The 19,202-nt window shown below is 49.0% G+C and overlaps 2 protein-coding genes across 4 annotated transcripts in view; one reads left to right on the top strand and one right to left on the bottom strand.

The window, feature by feature from the left end:
- GHR (growth hormone receptor) overlaps positions 1–17,760 on the bottom strand; it is a 204,499-nt gene extending 186,739 nt beyond the window's left edge. For 2 of the 3 annotated variants that reach the window (XM_037902742.2, XM_043547247.1), the window contains exon 1: positions 17,361–17,758. Coding sequence is in view for 1 of the 3 variants with exons in the window: in XM_043547246.1 (XP_043403181.1) it covers positions 17,056–17,116 (61 nt within the window). In the remaining 2 variants the exon portion in view is untranslated. Of the gene's footprint in view, positions 1–17,055 lie in introns of all 3 variants that reach the window. The other variant, XM_043547246.1, reaches the window with a different exon arrangement.
- LOC102937154 (myelin-associated neurite-outgrowth inhibitor) lies at positions 4,803–7,561 on the top strand. The gene has a single exon (XM_043547248.1). It carries the CDS (start codon positions 4,922–4,924, stop codon positions 5,507–5,509), a length of 588 nt encoding a protein of 195 aa, XP_043403183.1. The 5' UTR covers positions 4,803–4,921; the 3' UTR covers positions 5,510–7,561.
- Positions 17,761–19,202: the final 1,442 nt, after the last annotated feature.

Below are 19,202 nucleotides of genomic sequence, written 5' to 3'. Positions count from 1 at the left end.
AAGGGCCAGATGTGGGCCCCAGGCCATAGTTTGCCCACCCCTGTTCTACTTGGACAACCTACCTAATTCTCATTTACTAGGGACAATCTCCACTCATCGATATATTTTGCTTTCTACAACAAACATCTCTGTACAACTTTTCATGAGTGATGTACCCGAGTATTCGGATTCTAATATCTAACCCTACTGTTAAATCTATCCACCTAAATTTGGGTTATTGCCAATTATGTGCTCTACATATCATATGACTTTTAAAAACAAACTTTGTATTTGTGGATAATCTAAGCACTATGCCCAGATGTACAGACACTCTTTTCTCAACCTATGTATTATATATATTTTTAACCATTAGCTTTAATAAAATTTTTATATCTGGCACATAAACACCTTGCAATGCCGGCTACAGACGTGCCATGCAAACACCTGTTCTCAATTACTGGTGACATTGTAAATAAGAAGAGGGCAGCATTATCTCCCATAAATGTAAACAAACTTGTTTGTCTTCGCGATTGGCTGAACAAGAAGTAGAACTGAGAAGGCTCTAAAGTTTTATATTATTTTATTTTTGAGTGTAGTTATGTAAAAAAAAGATCTGTATTTGTAAGTTACACTTTCACAATAATGAGACTACATTACAGTACTTGTATGAGGTGAATTGAAAAATACTTTCTTTTATCATTTTTACAGTGCAAATATTTGTAATAAAAATAATATAAAGTGATTACTTTACACTTTGTATTCTGTTGTAATAGAAATCAATATATTTGAAAATATACAAAAACATCCAAAATATTTAATAAATTTCTATTAGTATTCTATTATTTAACAGTGCTATTAATCATGATTAATTTTTTTTGAGTTAATCAAGTGAGTTAACTGTGATTAATCGACAGCCCTACTTTGAACACAAATTCAGATAGATTCTGGCCAAATTGCTGATAGTTTTTAACATAACTGCTCAAAGATTCATATTCAGAAGATAACAGCAACCCTTCCCTGTAGAACAGACATAAATTGCCTTCTTCTTCTTCATGGCCAGTACTGATGTTCATGCAGCACAAGTCATGGAAGCGGAGGGGATTATGAGGACACTCTGCTCTCTTCCATTCTACTTCTTCATCCCTTCCCATGGTCAGCCCATGTCAACTTCCCATAAATAAATAAATCAGCTATGAGCCGGGACTAAGTAGATGAATTTTCAGCCCCAGAGATTGAGAAGCAAAAAAGTTTATATGGGTTGGAGGAGGGAAATAGAACAGAATCAGACTGATAGATAACAATGAAGTCCCTACCATGTCTCTATGATATTGCGCACTCAGTGAGGGAGCAACCATATAATTTTCATGCTCGCTTCCAAGGTGTCTGATTAACTAGATCAGAAACAAGATTCTTCTCTGTTGCATAGCTGTGCTCTCCCACTTCTCAAGCTTTCACCTACACACCCCAGGATTAGAGTTATTGCATTGCAGTCTCTGCCAAAGACGGCTCCTTGGCAAATTGCCATTTTTCAAATAGGAACATATTTCATTTGTTTTAATAAGTTCAGAGATGTAAATAACTAGTCAGAATCCTTCTTCTATATCAGCCTTAAGAGAAAGAAAACAGTAAGTCAATAGAAATGACCGACACTAAACAAACTTTACACACTTCATATGAAGAGATATGAATAAGAGCTGTATCACAACTAAATATGTGATGCAGAAATACCTATTTTCAGTTCTCAGTGCCCAGTTAGGGGTTGCTGAACTGTGACTATTACACAGCAGTGCAATCAATGTGCGATCTGGAAATCACAGCACTAGAAACTTCTAATAAAATAGAAATTCTACCTCACCAAGAACATTTCAGGAACTACAACAGGTCCATGTGAATCTGATCCTTATTATTATGTGAAAACCTTTGCAAAATTACATGTCAAAGGTGCAATTCAGGATCCTGTTATTCCAGCGGTTACATTGTTTGTCCACCTGTATTATACATGCTATGCAGTTGGTGCTGGAAAGTGAGGGAATCCCTGTCCTGAGGAATTTAGCAATTTAAAGTACCTGATCCTAAGCCGTATGAAGTCCATTGACTGCAATATGTTTTGGAGGGAGACAGAAGGAAGACAATGTGCTGGATGGGAGACTTTGTTTGCCTCATCTCATGCCCTTCCCCCAAAAAAAACTTAATCAAGAAGCCAGAGAAAAAAAGCCATGGTTTTGATGTTCACACTATTACTACCTTGTCGTATTTAAAGAGCTAAGATTCAAATCTCCTTCACCAACCTGCAAAGTAAAAGGTCACAGAATCAAGAAAGGCGACCCTTCTCTAAACCCGTCCTGCAAGGTCTGGAGCACCCACCTGTCCCAATGGAGTTGAGGGTGCTTGAGAACTTTTAGGATGAACCAGATAGCCCTGACCCAAATCTCAATGAAGTGAATGGAAACTTTGGATCAGGCCCTATATGAATAATCAAATTTATGCCAATCTGATCACTATCAGTATTGCTGATGCATTAACATACCTAAATCATGTGGGAGATGTAATTTGATATTTCACATGGAACATGCTATCTAAATGCTAACTATTACCATGTTGCAGCTAATGCATGGACTTATGTTTTTGAGGCTTCCAGTCTCACTATGCATACAATGCATTCCCACCCCTCCCCAATGGCTTCCTCCACAGAATTACTGGGCACATGCCAATCTGCACTTCACACTTTTAATGCTGTTTCTCCCTCTAGCCTAGACGTTACTGAATTGATCCTATTTCATGAGAGACCATAACTCAGTGCCGTAGCCAGAGTGTGGCAGTCCCGGGGGCAGCTCCAGCCCTCTCCGCCTCTCTCCCAGTCTGCCATAGGTTCGGCCCTCTGGCCAAGTCATAGTTCAGAAGCCAGAGCCAGGCATGCGGGGCAGCTGCACCTCTGGCTGGTGGTACCATGGAGCAGGCAGCTGTGGCTTTCCCCTGTCTGCTGCTGGTGCCCAGGCTTGCGGCAGCTCCTCAGCTTGCAGCCTCCTTTGACTGCTCATACAGCCAGCAAGAGCAGCCTGGGCAGGGTGACCCAGCTCTGGGGCAGCCGAGCCCTCGGGGAGCAGCCACCGCAAGGGGAGCCCTGCTGGCACACAGCCCCTAGCTACCCCCTCCCTGCACCCTGAGCTACTCCTCTGTCCACGCAAAGCCCCTAACTACCCCCTCCCTGCACCCTGAGCTACCCCTGTGCCTGCAAACAGCCCCTAGCTACCCCCTCCCTGCATCCCGAGCTACCCCATGCCCGCACACAGCCCCTAGCTACCCCCTCCCTGCATCCCGAGCTCCCCCGTGCCTGCACACATCCCCTAGCTACCCCCTCCCTGCATCCCGAGCTACCCCATGCCTGCACACAGCCCCTAGCTACCCCTTCCCTGCATCCCGAGCTACCCCCGTGCCTGCACACAGCCCCTAGCTACCCCCTCCCTGCATCCCGAGCTACCCCCGTGCCTGCACACATCCCCTAGCTACCCCCTCCCTGCATCCCGAGCTACTCCTCTGTCCGCGCACAGCCCCAGCTACCCCCTCTCTGCACCCTGAGCTACCCCCGTGCCTGCACACAGCCCCTAGCTACCCCCATGCCTGCACACAGCCCCTAGCTACCCCCATGCCTGCACACAGCCCCTAGCTACCCCCATGCCTGCACCCTGAGCTACCCCCATGCCTGCACACAGCCCCTAGCTACCCCCTCCCTGCATCCCGAGCTACCCCCGTGCCCGCACACAGCCCCAGCTACCCCCTCCCTGCATCCCGAGCTACCCCATGCCCGCACACAGCCCCTAGCTACCCCCTCCCTGCATCCCGAGCTACCCCCGTGCCCGCACACAGCCCCAGCTACCCCCTCCCTGCATCCCGAGCTACCCCATGCCCGCACACAGCCCCTAGCTACCCCCTCCCTGCATCCCGAGCTACCCCCGTGCCCGCACACAGCCGCTAGCTACCCCCTCCCTGCATCCCGAGCTACCCCCGTGCCCGCACACAGCCCCTAGCTACCCCTTCCCTGCCTCCCGAGCTACCCCCGTGCCCGCACACAGCCCCTAGCTACCCCCTCCCTGCCTCCCGAGCTACCCCCGTGCCCGCACACAGCCCCTAGCTACCCCCTCCCTGCCTCCCGAGCTACCCCCGTGCCCGCACACAGCCCCTAGCTACCCCCTCCCTGCCTCCCGAGCTACCCCCGTGCCCGCACACAGCCCCTAGCTACCCCCTCCCTGCCTCCCGAGCTACCCCCGTGCCCGCACACAGCCCCTAGCTACCCCCTCCCTGCCTCCCGAGCTACCCCCGTGCCCGCACACAGCCCCTAGCTACCCCCTCCCTGCCTCCCGAGCTACCCCCGTGCCCGCACACAGCCCCTAGCTACCCCCTCCCTGCCTCCCGAGCTACCCCCGTGCCCGCACACAGCCCCTAGCTACCCCCTCCCTGCCTCCCGAGCTACCCCCGTGCCCGCACACAGCCCCTAGCTACCCCCTCCCTGCCTCCCGAGCTACCCCCGTGCCCGCACACAGCCCCTAGCTACCCCCTCCCTGCCTCCCGAGCTACCCCCGTGCCCGCACACAGCCCCTGGCTACCCCTTCCCTGCATCCCGAGCTACCCCCGTGCCTGCACACAGCCCCTAGCTACCCCCTCCCTGCATCCCGAGCTACCCCCATGCCTGCATACAGCCCCAGCTACCCCCTCCCTGCATCCCAAGCTACCCCCATGCCTGCACACAGCCCCAGCTACCCCTCTCCATGTACCCTGTGGTTTTCAAGTCACCCAGCAGCAGGAGGCCCAGGCCCCAGCCACCGCTCTAGCTTCCGCCCCCTCCGACCGCGAGGCTCCCCCCATTCCCTGGGCTGCAGCAGACACCGAGTGACAGAGCCAGGGCCGGGGCTGCTGCCAAGAAGCACCGCAGCCCGTTATTGAAGTCATGAATCCTGTTTATAGTCTTGAATCTTCTGGGGTTCCCTATGCAAATGCCAAAGGAATTGGTTATCCAACTGGTTTCCCAATGGGCTATGCAGCAGCTGCCCCTGCCTATTCCCCCAACGTGTACCCAGGAGCAAACCCTACCTTCCAAACAGGTTATACACCAGAAACACCATATGAAGTATCCTGTTTACCCACCAGTGGTGCAGTGCCACCTTATTCTTCATCACCCAACCCCTACCAGACTGCTGTGTATCCGGTTCGAAGTGCCTATCCACAGCAGAATCCAAATGCACAAAAAGGCACTTACTATACGCAGCATTTATATGCAGCGCCACCCCACGTAATCCATCACCCCACAGCTGTGCAGCCTAATGGCATGCCAGCAACTATGTATCCTGCTCCAGTTCCACCACCAAGAGGAAATGGTGTGACTATGGGAATGTTGGCTGGGACCACTATGGCAATGTCAGCAGGTACTTTGTTGACAACTCTTTCCCCAACTCCAGTAGCCCCTCATCCAGTTACTATGCCCACATATTGGGCTCCAGGACCACGGACCTATAGCTATGTGCCCACACAGTGGTGATTATTCCAGTAGTGTAAGTTACCAGTGCCTACAGTTGAAACAGTGGCCTGTATATAAATGGCCACATGACTGCAGCTTCTTTCATGGAGATTTCACAGGAGTTAAGATATTCGGGGAAATTTTACAATATGCCAATTCAGTGAATAGGGATATAAGTAGACTATTTTGCCTAAATGTCAGTTCGTTTTGATCAAGTTGTGTAGGAGGAAGGATTTTTTTAAACACAATGTGTTGGGTTTTTTTTAAACTTTTTGAACTGAGTTAAAAAGTCCCATCCCCCCCAAGCCCTTTGAGTCATATTTTTTGGTTGCATCCTCCCTGGCTGGCTTGCTGAGGTGAGTCAGGGAGTGGAGGTAGCACTCCTTCCCTGGACCCCACTGTGCGGAGCTGGCTCAAGCCCTGCCAGCCCTAGTACCCCCAAAATTGAAGTAAAACTACACCTATGCCCAAGGACCCTCCCTCGACCCCGCTGGGCCTTGGAGTTTTTATAGCATGTTGAGGGGGGCCCTCTGAAAGAAAAAGTTTGAGAACACCGGATATAACTGACAGATCAAGGAACTTGGTGGTAGGCTTTAGAACTGAAATTATCCTTTGTCCACAGTCTCTCATTAGTATTACCTATGAGGGGTTTTTTTGTTTTTTTTTTAAACTACTTGCATTTATTTATAAGCATCTACCTACTACACTAGGTGATGAACAATAATTACACAAACCTTTAGTAAACTCCACAGGCCAAATCAGCTGTGAAAAAAGTATCCAACTCACCACATCTCACTCATTCTCTCATCTTTTCCTTATCCAACAGCCTCCTCCCCCAGAAAGGCTAGAGAAGCTTTGAAGGGGGTCCTGAAGATAACCAAACAAAGCTCTATTAGATACATGCGTGAGAGGAGAGGAAGATAAATGTATTGCAGAGTTGAGAATCCTTCACAGAGTATGCACTCTCACCAGTCCCCTCTCTTTTATTAGTTCATGCATCTCATTTAACATCTGCTGCAGCATCATGCGAGGTGACAAGTGGTCTCACAGGTACTCAAGACCCAAATTATTCAGATTTTTACAGGCCAAAACCAATATCCTGAACTTCACTCCGAAACCAAGCTGGCAGCCACCCTAGATCAAGAAGCACAGGTATAACATGTTCCTTGAGCTAGCACAGTTTAATAAGCCTTCAGCACCAGCTTCAAGCCAAATTTCCAAATCTTCTGAAGACGTAGAGCTCATTGCAGCAAGCCAATCTTCAGGAGACACAAGCATGAATCACTGTGGTGAGGTGTGCATCCAAAAGAGGAAAGGACAGATATTTTGCCAGCGGCAGCCCATAACACGGGAACTTGTCTGCTACATGAACATCCAAAAGTAGCTGGACGGGCAATTAAGCTGGGCAATTAAGCAAAATATCCAGGTTCCAAATAGCGGTAAAAACTACCAGGCACAATCCTTTAATTGAGATAACTCCTCTGGTTACATCCCCCAGCCTGTAAATATTATCTCCACTTTATCTGGATTGAGCTTCGGTCAGCTAGCTTTCATCCAGCTCCCGAACTCCATTAAGTACTGACCAAGTTCTTCAACTGCACTTGTATGAGATGGAGATAGACCCCGTATGGAATAGAAACCAGAACTGCCACATACTGGCCAACAGGCAGTAGATCCATGTGTGCCTGGCTCTATTTGTAGATTAGTGATAAATACTAAAAGTCCATTGGACTACGAAGCCAGTCCATAGGGGCTAGAGTAAGCACAGAGTTCTGTACATATGGCATAGTTTTCAAAGCTAACTTCAGATCTGTATTCCTTTTCTGTCTTAAAAACAAAACAAAATTAGGCTGAACAGGCAAAATTTCTTAAAAAAAAAAAAAAAAGGAAATAATAGAAATGTAGGATTGGAAGGGACCTTGATAGGTTATCTATTCCAGTCCCCAGCACAGAGGTAGAACTAAGTAGTATTATCTACACCAGTGGTGGGCACACTACAGCCCATGGGCCACATCCAGCCTGCGGGACCGTCCTGCCCGGCCCTTGAGCTCCTGGACAGGGAGGCCAGCCCCCGGCCCCTCCCCCGTTGTCTCCCCTGCAGTCACGCCGCCATGCGGGCAGCGCTCTGGGCAGCACTGTTGGCTCCGGCCGGGTGGCACTGCTGCCAGACATGCTGCTCTGAGCGGCATGGTAAGGGGGCTCGGGGCTGGATAAGGGGCAGGAGCTCCTGGTGGCAATCAGGGGACAGGGAGCAGGGGCAGTTGGATGGGGCGGAGGTTCTGGGGGGGCGGGCAGGGGAGAGGGAACGGGGCAGGGTGGGGGGATTGGATAGGCATGGGAGTCCTGGGGCGCCTGTCAGGAGGCGGGGTTGTGGATAGGGGTCAGGGTAGTCGGGGGGGGGAGGGGTGGTCAGGGAACAAGGAGAAGGAGGGGTTGGATAGGTGGAGGGTTCTGAGGGGGGCAGTAAGTGGGAGGAGGGGGATGGGGGGACAGGCTGCTTGGGGAGGCACAGCCTTCCCTACCTGGCCCTCCATACAGTTTTGCAACCCCGATATGGCCCTCGGGCCAGAAGGTTTGCCACCCCGATCTACACCATCCCTGACAGGTGTTTGTCTAACCTGTTCCTAAAAACCTTCAATGACACAGATTCCACAACCTCTCTAGGTAATTTGTTCCAGGGCTTACCTACCCTTACAGTTCAGGAAAAACTTCCAATGTCTAACCAAATTTCCCTTGCTGCAATTTAAGCCCATTACTTCTTTTCCTGTCCTCAGTGGTTAAGGAGAACAATTTATCATGCTCTTCTATTTAACAACCTTTTACATATTTGAAGACTGTTACATTGCTGCTCAGTTCTCTACAAACTAAACAAACACAATTTTTTCAATCTTTCCTCATAGGTCATGTTTTCTAGACCTTTAATCATTTTTGTTGCTCTCTTCTGGACTTTCACCAGTTTGTTCACATTTTCTCCCAAAGCGTGGTGCCTAGAAGTGGACACAGTACTCCACTTGAGGCCTTACCAGTGCTGAGTAGAGTGGAAGAATTATTTCTTGTGTCTTGCTTACAAACACTCCTGCTCATACATCCCAGAATGATGTTCGCTTTTTTTTGCAACAGTATTACATTGTTGACTCATATGTGATCCGCTATAACCCACAGATCCTTTTCTGCAGTACTCCTTCCTAGGCAGTCATTCCCCATTTTCTATTTGTGCATTTGATTTTTCCTTCCTAAGTGCATTTGTCCTTATTAAATGTCATTCTATTTCTTTCAGAACATTTCTCCAGTTTATCAACATCATTTTGAATTCTAATCCTGTCCTCCAGAGTGCCTGCAACCCCTCCCAGCTTGGTAAGATCCACAAATGATACAGTGTACTTTCTATGCCATTAACCAAACCATTCATGAAGATATTGAATACAACCGGACATAGGACAGGTCCCTGGGGGAGCCCACTCAATATGCCCTCCCAGCCTGTGAAACATTGCCAGTTGTGCATTCACTTTATACTAGGTTAGTTTAAAGCTATATTTCCCTAGTTTGTTTATGAGGTCAAGTGAGACAGTATTAAAACCTTATCAAAGTCGTGATGTGATATATCTACTACTTCCCTCCAATCCACAAGGCTTGTTACCCTATCAAAGAAAGATATTAGGTTAGTATGACATGATTTGTTCTTGACAAATCCACAATGATTGTTATTTATTACCTTATTGTCTGCTAGATGCTTACAAATTGATTATTTTAATATTTATCTTTCCAGGTACTGAAGTTAATATGACTTCTATAATTCCCTGGGTTGTCCTTCTTCCCCTTTTCAGAGATAGGTACTATATTTGCCCTTGTCCACTCCTCTGGGATGTCTCTGGTCCTCCTCCAGGTGTTGCAACCTGGTGCCCAGGGCCACACCACCACTCAGGTTAGCCCAAGATGACCTTCCATCATGATGAAGGGATGGACAGGCCAAATTTGAGTGAAAGGTGCTACAATTCCATGTGCCAGGTCGTAACACCTGGACCAGGGAGCTGGGCCCAGCCCTGCAGGACACTGGAGAAACTTCAGCATAAGTGCGGTGTGGGCTCACTCTCTGACCCTCCCTCAGGGCCTCCCATCTGAACCAGGCCAGTGAGTTAACCCACATAGAGCCTTCCAGCTCAGAAGTAACAGACAAACAGAGAAGTCCCAGTGTCTGACATTTTCACCAACATGACAGACCTGCTCATAAGTATTGTTAAGCCTTTCTGAAGTTTATATTGTTTTCTAAGATATTTAACAAAAATAAAGTTACTATCAACTACATGTTTTGTTTTTTTTCCTGTGACTCCTTTTTAAAAGGTCACCTGTTTAAATGTATTTAGCATTTCATACACTGGGACAACAAGATATGGAAAACATCTGTCTTTGTGAAGGGATGGCCTCTCATTTATGTGACGAGTCCATTTCTCATACACTGAGCATCAATCTCTTAAGAATAGGCAGTGTTCTACATTTCACACATCAAAACGATCTGTAAGTAAGCAGCCACTGTATTTCAGGATTCATATACAGTAAACAACCTGTGGTAAACAATCTGAGCACAAAGTGTTCCTTCAAGCCCTAATATTAGTCTGTTCCTGCCAAGGTAGGCTGATGCAATATGATACTTTCTGCCTCCAGCACTTTCCCAGCAATGGCAGACTCAATGCCCCTTGACCTGCTCTTCCCACACTGACCCTTACCTTAGGACACCATCCCAATTCTGCTCTGTCAGACCATTACTCTTTCCTCATTCAAATCCTTCCTACACAGTCACCTCATTGGTGATGCCAATAAAAAGAGAGCCAGTAAGACATCTTTTAACTAAAAAGAAACCCAAATCTTCTACTGAACCATCATAACGTGTGCATACTTAGCTGAGTAACCACACAGTTGCATTGTGGTAACCCATTCCTCATCCGTTCTATTCTTTGTTATTGCTCACTTATTGCTTCCCACTTAAAGCGAAATTGCAACATCTGTCTAGCAGTGTTTTAGGCATTGGAACATTTACAAATGGTCAAAGTAATACAGACCTTCCTAAGTACCAAGAATTCCTCACATATATTCTATCCATGAAAATCTGGCATTTGGAATAACATATGCAACATTCCAAACTCTGAAACTTGACTCTCCGATTGATATTCTAAATGTGACATGAGCATTCATAGATACTAAGGTCAGAAGGGACCATTATGATCATCTAGTCCGCGTCCTGCACAATGCAGGCCACAGAATCTCACCCACCCACTCCTGCGAAAAACCTCACCTATGTCTGAGCTATTGAAGTCCTCAAATCGTGGTTTAAAGACTTCAAGGAGCAGAGAATCCTCCAGCAAGTGACCCGTGCCCCATGCTACAGAGGAAGGCGAAAAACCTCCAGGGCCTCTTCCAATCTGCCCTGGAGGAAAATTCCTTCCCGACCTCAAATATGGCGATCAGCTAAACCCTGAGCATATGGGCAAGATTCACCAGCCAGATACTCCAGAAAATTCTTTCCTAGGTAACTCAGATCCCACCCCATCTAACATCACATCACAGGCCATTAGGCTTATTTACCATGAGTATTTAAAGATCAATTAATTACCAAAATCATGTTATCCTATCATACCATCTCCTCCATAAACTTATCGAGCTTAATCTTGAAGCCAGATAGATCTTTTGCCCGCACTGCTTCCCTTGGAAGGCTATTCCAAAACTTCACTCCTCTGATGGTTAGAAACCTTCGTCTAATTTCAAGTCTAAACTTCCTGGTGGCCAGTTTATATCCATTTGTTCTTCTGTCCACATTGGTACTGAGCTCAAATAATTCCTCTCCCTCTCCGATATTTATCCCTCTGATATATTTATAGAGAGAGATCATATCTCCCCTCAACCTTCTTTTAGTTAGGCTAAACAAGCCAAGCTCCTTGAGTCTCCTTTCATAAGACAGGTTTTCCATTCATATAAATCAACAACTAGTAATTTCTGCAGCAATAAACAGCTTCATGAGCAACCTGATAGAAGCAAGGGTCACATCTAATTAGTATATATGTGTGACACTGCACTCCATCCATATTCTTCACAGTGATGTTATGATGATATGAATATGGCATAACTATGATGTATTTTATGTAAGGTAAGTCATGTGAGGTGTCACTGGAAAAGTCATGATTTGCTGAATATGATTATCCTATTTGAATGCATGTATCATTTTTGTACCTGAAGTTATGAATATTGACTATGTATCTGTATTTAAAATGTAGTTACACCTGGGTAACACCCACTAGACAAGATACTTTCAGTCTCGATTAGTGTTCTTCATCACAAGGCCCGCGAGCCAGTGGCGGCTCCCATCAACGCTAAGTGCGGCTAGGCTATAAATAGCCGTGCAGCAGCTCTAAAGGGCCACACAGCAGGGACCTGGAGAGGAGGCAGGTAGGGGGTGGGCAGGAACTGAGGAGGGGAGCAAGTTGGGGCTTGCAGGACTGCTGTGGGCCTCTCTTGCCTGCACCCCAAAGCTCCTCACCCCCCATCCTAACCCTCTGCCCCAGCCCTGAGCCCCCGAACCCCTCATCCCCAGCTCCACCCTAGAGCCCTCAGCCCCAGCCAGAGGGGTGAAAAGAAAACAGAGGAACAAATTGACCAATGAACATTTGGACTGCCTTACTAGGATTGCAATGACAGATTACAAACACTGTATGAAGAAAGTCAAGGAGGAACAGACACACTTTCACTCATCCAGTTTTTAAAGTAAGTTCTGCATTATTCTGCTCTTAAAAGGTTTACTCGCATAGCTGCCTTTTTAATTCCATATATTTTCCTGGTTATTATTTTACAAAAGGAGTATAGTTTTACTGTACACGTAGACTTTGTTTTAGTTACACGAGTGGCTCTGTAACATTACATTGTTAAGGAGCAGTAAGCAATGCATTAATTTAGTAGTTGATGTGGCTCTCATATTGAAGGTTTTTTTTGCCAAAGTGGCCCCCACTTCAAAAATAGAGAAGAGCACTGGTCTAGATAGTGGGTAGGGAAGAGCCTATTCAGGGCCATGGGCCATCAGGAAAAAATAATAGGCCTTAGGAGAAGCTTATCTCCCACCTGGGGAACCTTCCTGAGAACGCAACAGACTAGCAATGGCTGCTAGGACTCTACAACGACATGTGATGAGACCACATGTCTCTGGACTCCAGCTTGGGATATCAGTATTTTTCCCAGACTGGTCTGGGAACCAAGCTTTGGGAACAAAGGGTTTCCACTGTATGCAAAAGCTATATACGGCAGGGAGTGACATCATCTGGTGTTCTTCACTCACCACGCACCTGAGGAACAAACACTGAACTGGGGGAGGTGCTGGACCAAGACTAAAGGGATTTCTACCTGTGACTGAAACACTAGGGGATTCCAAGCTGTAAAGCAAGTGCAGTTTGCCCCTTAAGAATCTGCAACCTGCAACTGTTCACCTCTTAGGGTGAGAATCTGTTATTCATATCCAATCTATTTAATAAATTAAGCTGTGTTTTTTTGTTTATTTGCTAGGTAATCTGCTTTGATCTGTTTGCGATCACTTATAATCACTTAAAATCCATCTTTTTATAGTGAATAAACTTGTTTTTGCTTTATCTAAACTGGTGAATTGGAGTGAAGCGTGTGGGAATTATAACTTAGGGGCAAAGGCTGTTGCATATTCCTCTCCGCATTGAGGGAGGAGGTGAATTTTATGAGACTGTATAATTTTGGGTTTATACTCTGGGGGGAGAGGGAGTGCCTGAGGAGCTGGGAGTTGCCTTAGCTGTAGCCTTCCTATGCAGGGGCTGGTCAGAGAGCCTGCATGTAACTGCAGCTGGGTGTCCCCCTACTTGATGAAAGTATAGACTGGAGGGCTTTGCAGCTTGTCACAGCAGTACCGTGTGAGAGGGAACCCAGACTGGTGGGTCGGGGGCTCAGTGGTACCCCAGTTCAAAGTGGCACCCCAGGAGGAACCAGTCACAATATGTTTACATAAAATTAAGCACAGTCCTAGGAAAATGAACTTGGAAGTAAAAACCTTACAAATCCAATATCCCCAAGATCTGTGCTAACAAGAGAACACTTTTTAAGTCTCCAGACCACTGGCTAGAAGGGCTCTCATCCCACCCCTGGCTGTTTGAAAAGGGGTCTGTTTGTTCTGTCCTCTCTTTATTCCATCCTGCTTCCCCCACACTCTGAGGGTAAGATTCTGCCCTGTCCTGCTGAAATCAGTGGAGCTAACTGTGGAGGAAAGTGCTACTTCACAGGAATATGGGAGCAGAATCTGCCCCATGTGAGAACTTCTGTTCTCCACACCTCAGTGGGGTGGGGGGGCTTAGGCTTCTGGCAGCTCCAGATCCACCCTGGAGGAGGAAGATTTCTTTGGAGGAAGTGCTTCTTTTGCCTCCCACAGTGGTAAGGGATCCAATGGTTCACCTGCAGTTATGAACACTACTTTTGTTAGTGTGTGTAAGATCAGACTCTTGGACTGTAATAGCAAAACTCCACATATGGTGATACCAACTGATGCTGTTGTACATCATTAAAACAAAAATATTAGTAGGATTTTCAAGTGTTAAAGACAGAATTATATCAGTACTGAAGATAATGGACAAGAGTAAAATACAATGCATGATAGTAATTAGGGAATTTGCCAGGTGCCTATCACTAGCAATTACTTCTAAAAGTTTACCACTATGGATAAATTAATAATTCCAGCTCAAATAGAAAAAACAAAACAAAACCACATTGGTGACTCACTTGAATAGGCGAACATTTGTCTGCACTTTCTACAGCAGGCTTCCCGGGGAAACCCATTAAAAGTTGAAAAGACAACTAACTGCCTTGTTTGCACACCCTTTATAATTAAAATGTACCAGCATAATATATTAACTAACATGTTGCAATTCTTGGCATGCAAGGCTGAGATAACGTGGAGGAGATGAAAGATAGAACATTCCTATTTAAATCGGTTTCTTTTTTTAAGCTAGATGGGACAGCTTTCAACAAACATTCATGTAGTTCGATGAGATTCAACAAGACATTTTAATTCCAGTTCCCTTTATCCCTCCCTCCATATTTTAAATAGTGTCACTTACATCAGCATCATTGTCTCAAACAAATCTTTTCAATATCTCATCACAAATCTGTTCCAATTAGGTCTATGTCCAAAAGCGTTTTCAGCTTTGAGGTGAGTGAACAGGTATTTAAAAGTCTTTTTTAAATTCAAGTTAAACTTCCATCAATTTCACAAATATTCTCAATGAAATTTTCTGATTTATCTTATTAAATGTCTGCTGGCAGGCTGACAGGAGGATTTGTTAAGAACTAGCTTTCACTTACTCCAGTGTAAAAGAGAGCTATTCCATTGGCTTCAATTAAGTTATTTCAATTATTTACACTGGAATAACAGAGCAAATATGTGATCCATGGTGTCTTTATGGGGCTGCTCCTTGCAGTTATGGCAGGAGCAAACTGCAACTGTGGTTGAATATATTAAACATACTGAGTACTTGTGGCACCTTAGAGACTAACAAATTTATTTGAGCATAAGCTTTCATGAGCTACAGCTCACTTCATCAGATGCATGCAGTGGAAAATACAGTGGAGAGATTTTATATACACAGAGAACATGAAACAATGGGTGTTACCATACACACTGTAACGAGAGTGGTCAGGTAAGGTGAGCTATTACCAGCAGGAGAGGAAAAAAAAACCTTTTGTACTGATAATCAAAGTGGGCCATTTCCAGCAGTTGACAAAAATGTGTGAGGAACCGGGGCGGGGGGGGGGGGTGGAGGGAGGGGAAGAATAAACAAGGGGAAATAGTTTTACTTTGTGTAATGACACATCCACTCCCAGTCACAGGAAGACTGGCAATCTCTGAGTTCCAATGTGATTCCACCTGGCTGTAGCCTGGATTCTGATTGGTTATAACAAGATAACAACAGCAATACATATGTTCACAGGAAGAACTGTGTAATAAAGAAACTTGGGGCAGTTGGGAATGCGGGGGGCGGGGGAAGGAGAGTGTTAAATCTGGAGAGATTGACCAGAACTCCCACCACAGCTGGGCAGTCTAGCCAAGTAGAGGCAACGGTGGGGGATGACACAGGGTCATGTGCCCCTTCCCCCCAGATTTCTATCTTCCATTTAGCAACAGCTAAATGTTTGGAGATGACCCATCTAGAGGGGCTGCTGCAGACTCTGCCCCACAGCCCCAGAGCAATGGGAGTGGGCAAGGCATGCCTCTCCCCAAGATGGCCAGCATCCAGTGGCTCTCCCTGGCATCAGCACTCACCACGTCCCCGTGCAGCACAGTGAGGGAGGAAGCAGTAGGGCGGTTGGCTATGAGCTGAGCCTGCTACCTGGGGCTTATTCTCCTTCCCTGCTGCTGGAGTCCCAGCGCTTCCTGCCACCTGCTTTGCAGACCACCCTGGGGCGAATACCCCAGGCCTGTTCCCAGGGCAGAGGCCGCTCTCCCATTCCTATAGCAGGGGCTCTGCTCCCCGACACTGCAGTGGGGCGCACCCTGCCTTCCATTTAGCACAACTTCTATCAGAGGGTTTCTAACTGTGGGGCTCGCCCCCCTTGAACACTCAGGCCGAGTCCGGCCAGCTCTCGCAGGGCTCTGGGAGAGATCACCACCTCCACCCCGACTCACCTCAGGGGCAACTCAGCCTGTCTGGATTGGGGGGAGGGAGACACAACCAACAATTGTCAGCTATAACCCCACTTTGACTTAAAATTTTTGGCTGTGCTCCCCGCCCCCCAAAACCAGATGGGCTGGGTGGCCCGCTGAGCTGAAGCCGCCCCCTCCCCGAGCCCCGCCTGGTGCCTCTGCCCCAAACGTTCCTCTGCACCCCCCTACTGGGGCACCCCCTCTTTGAAAACCTCGGTTGTAGATGCCGAGGCTACGCTGTGGGGTGGTCGCATGCCCCCTTATCAACAGTTACACGTTGCCTCTGTAGCCAAGCCAAAACGAGATTCCCCTTCCCGGCCAACCCCCCTCGAACGGAGCAAGGCGCCCACCAGCATCGCCCCGGGGCTTGCACTGCACGTTGTGCCCACCTGGGACCTGCTCTCCGCACTGACTACAGCCCCCACGGCACCCCTGTTAGCAAGGGCCAGGGAGAGCTACACCGGGCGCGGAGATGGGCACAAGCCTGGCCAAGGGACAGCGAACAAAACACCCGACAAACCTGTGCAGGGCCAGGGCTCCCGCTTGGACACGCGCGGCTCGCGTCACCTACCATCTGAGCCCAGCCAGCCCCCTGCCCACCCCCCTTTGGGCCAGGGCTGCCCGCCCCGCAAACAGCAGCACCCCGGCTCAGGCTCCCCGCCGCCGAGGCGCTGTCGGGCTCAGGCGGGCTTGGCCAAACTTTCCCGAGTTTCACACGCTGTCCGATAACAGCCCCTCCCCCCGCCCCCGGCGGGGCTGCGGCGAGGGAGAGCGCGGGCGCCTGGTCGCCAGGCGTTCCACAGGGCAACGCGCGCCCGGCCGCAAGCCCAGCCCCGCGCGGGGAGCGGCGCCCCGGAGCCGCCCGTGGTGCACTCACCAGCGCGCCGCCGCACCTCCCCGCCGCAGGGAGCCCGCTCTGGGCTCGGCCCGGGGCCCATCCGTGCCCGCCCGCGGCGCTCGCCAGCGTGTCCAAACTTCCAGGCGTTCGCCGCTAAAAATAGCAGCGCAGCAGCAGGGCCGAGCGTGCCCCGAGCGACCCCCCTGCCCACACCCCCGCTTGCACGGGACGGATCGGATTACACCCGCCGGCGGAACAACAGCCCTGCGGGCGAGCAGGCAGCCCTGGAAAGCCAGCGCCGGCTGAGCGCGCACAGCAGGGGAGCGAGCCCAGCTGCCCCGTACCTGACTGCTCCAAGCGAGCTCCCAGCCGCGGGGCGCCAGGGGCGGCTCTCGCTCTCCCGCCACCGTGCACCGAGCTCCTGTCCCAGCAGCGGCGCCGCTAATCGCGTCCCCCCATCTAGTCCCGGCGCGGGACGCTCAGCGGCCGCCTCCTCGCCGCCCCATGGCTGCTGCTGCCTGCGCCCCGCTCGGCTGGCAGCCTCCTGCAGAGGGGTGGCGCGGGGTGGGAGCCGGGGGGCGGGGGCTTCAAGAGGGACTCATGCCTGGCCGAGCCTAGCGGCTGGCTCCTGGGCCGGGGGGGAGGGGAAGAGGCTTGGAGATGGACAAGCGACTCCGTGCGTTCCCGGGAGCTCCGCTCCCTGCCCAGCCCGTGAGGAGCCGGCGTTAGTGCGTGTCACTTCCCTGGGGCTAGCGGGCTCCGACTAGAGGAAAATGTTGGGTATTGCAGCGCGTTTCCACGGGACTTCACAATAAAGTGAGGCTCTTCGGGCTAGAGCGGAGGGGAGCCCCGCTTTCTAGTGCCCGGGGTTAGCAGCTAGGAGATCGGTTATCCAGTACATTTAATATCCCCCATAGACCTACTGCACCTGGGCTGTGCAAACCACCCGCTCCTTAGCGCCTCACCTGGGCTCCTCGGCAGGCTGTGCGCGGCGCGTGCTCAGAGCTGCAATTTAAAGGGAAACAGTTCAAATCATTCGGCCAAGTTCAGGGAGGGCCCCTGGGCTAAAGGTGGACGGAAATGAGGATGCATCTGCCACCTCTGGACAGTTGGTCAGCAGCCCTCCCCCCAATGCCGCCTCCCTCTGCTTTCTTCCAGGGACTTTTTCGAGTTGGAGAGGAAGATAAAGCATCCTGTTTATGAGTACATGCTGGACAGGGTCGTTATTCGCATTGTGGGCAATGTTAGAATCATAGAATAACAGAGTTGGAAGGGACCTCTGGAGGCCATCTAGTCCAACCCCCTGCCCAGAGCAGGACCAATCCCAACTAAATCATCCCAGCCAGAGCTTCGTCAAGCCTGACCTTAAAAACTTCTAAGGAAGGGGATTCCACCACCTCCCTAGGTAACGCATTCCAGTGTTTCACCACCCTCCTAGTGAAAAAGTTTTTCCTAATATCCAACCTAAACCTCCCCCACTGCAACTTGAGACCATTACTCCTTGCTCTGTCATCCGCTACCTCTGAGAATAGTCTAGATCCATCCTCTTTGGATCCACCTTTCAAGTAGTTAAAAGCAGCTATCAAATCCCCCCTCATTCTTCTCTTCTGCAGACTAAACATCCCCAGTTCCCTCTGCCTCTCCTCATAACTCATGTGTTCCAGTCCCCTAATCATTTTTGTTGCCCTCCGCTGGACTCTTTCCAATTTCTCCACATCCTTCTTGTAGTGTGGGGCCCAAAACTGGACACAGTACTCCAGATGAGGCCTCACCAATGTCGAATAGAGGGGAACGATCACATCCCTCGATCTGCTGGCAATGCCCCTACTTATACACCCCAAAATGCCATTGGCCTTCTTGGCAACAAGGGCACACTGTTGACTCATATCCAGCTTCTCGTCCACTGTCACCCCTAGGTCCTTCTCTGCTGAACTGCTGCCTAGCCATTCGATCCCTAGTCTGTAGCGGTGCATTGGATTCTTCTGTCCTAAGTGCAGGACTCTGCACTTGTCCTTGTTGAACCTCATCAGATTTCTTTTGGCCCAATCCTCCAATTTGTCTAGGTCCCTCTGTATCCTAACCCTACCCTCCAGCGTATCTACCAGTCCTCCCAGTTTAGTGTCATCCGCAAACTGCTGAGGGTGCAATCCAAATGTTGGCAAATCATTTCTGCATCCATCATCATT

Source organism: Chelonia mydas, chromosome 5, assembly GCF_015237465.2.
Source record: "Chelonia mydas isolate rCheMyd1 chromosome 5, rCheMyd1.pri.v2, whole genome shotgun sequence".
Lineage (NCBI taxonomy): Eukaryota > Metazoa > Chordata > Testudines > Cheloniidae > Chelonia > Chelonia mydas.
This window is presented reverse-complemented; position numbering and strand designations above follow the sequence as displayed.

Bases quoted from the DNA above. Each gene is read 5' to 3' on its own strand.
- LOC102937154 (XM_043547248.1), top strand. From the start codon at position 4,922: ATGAATCCTGTTTATAGTCTTGAATCTTCTGGGGTTCCCTATGCAAAT.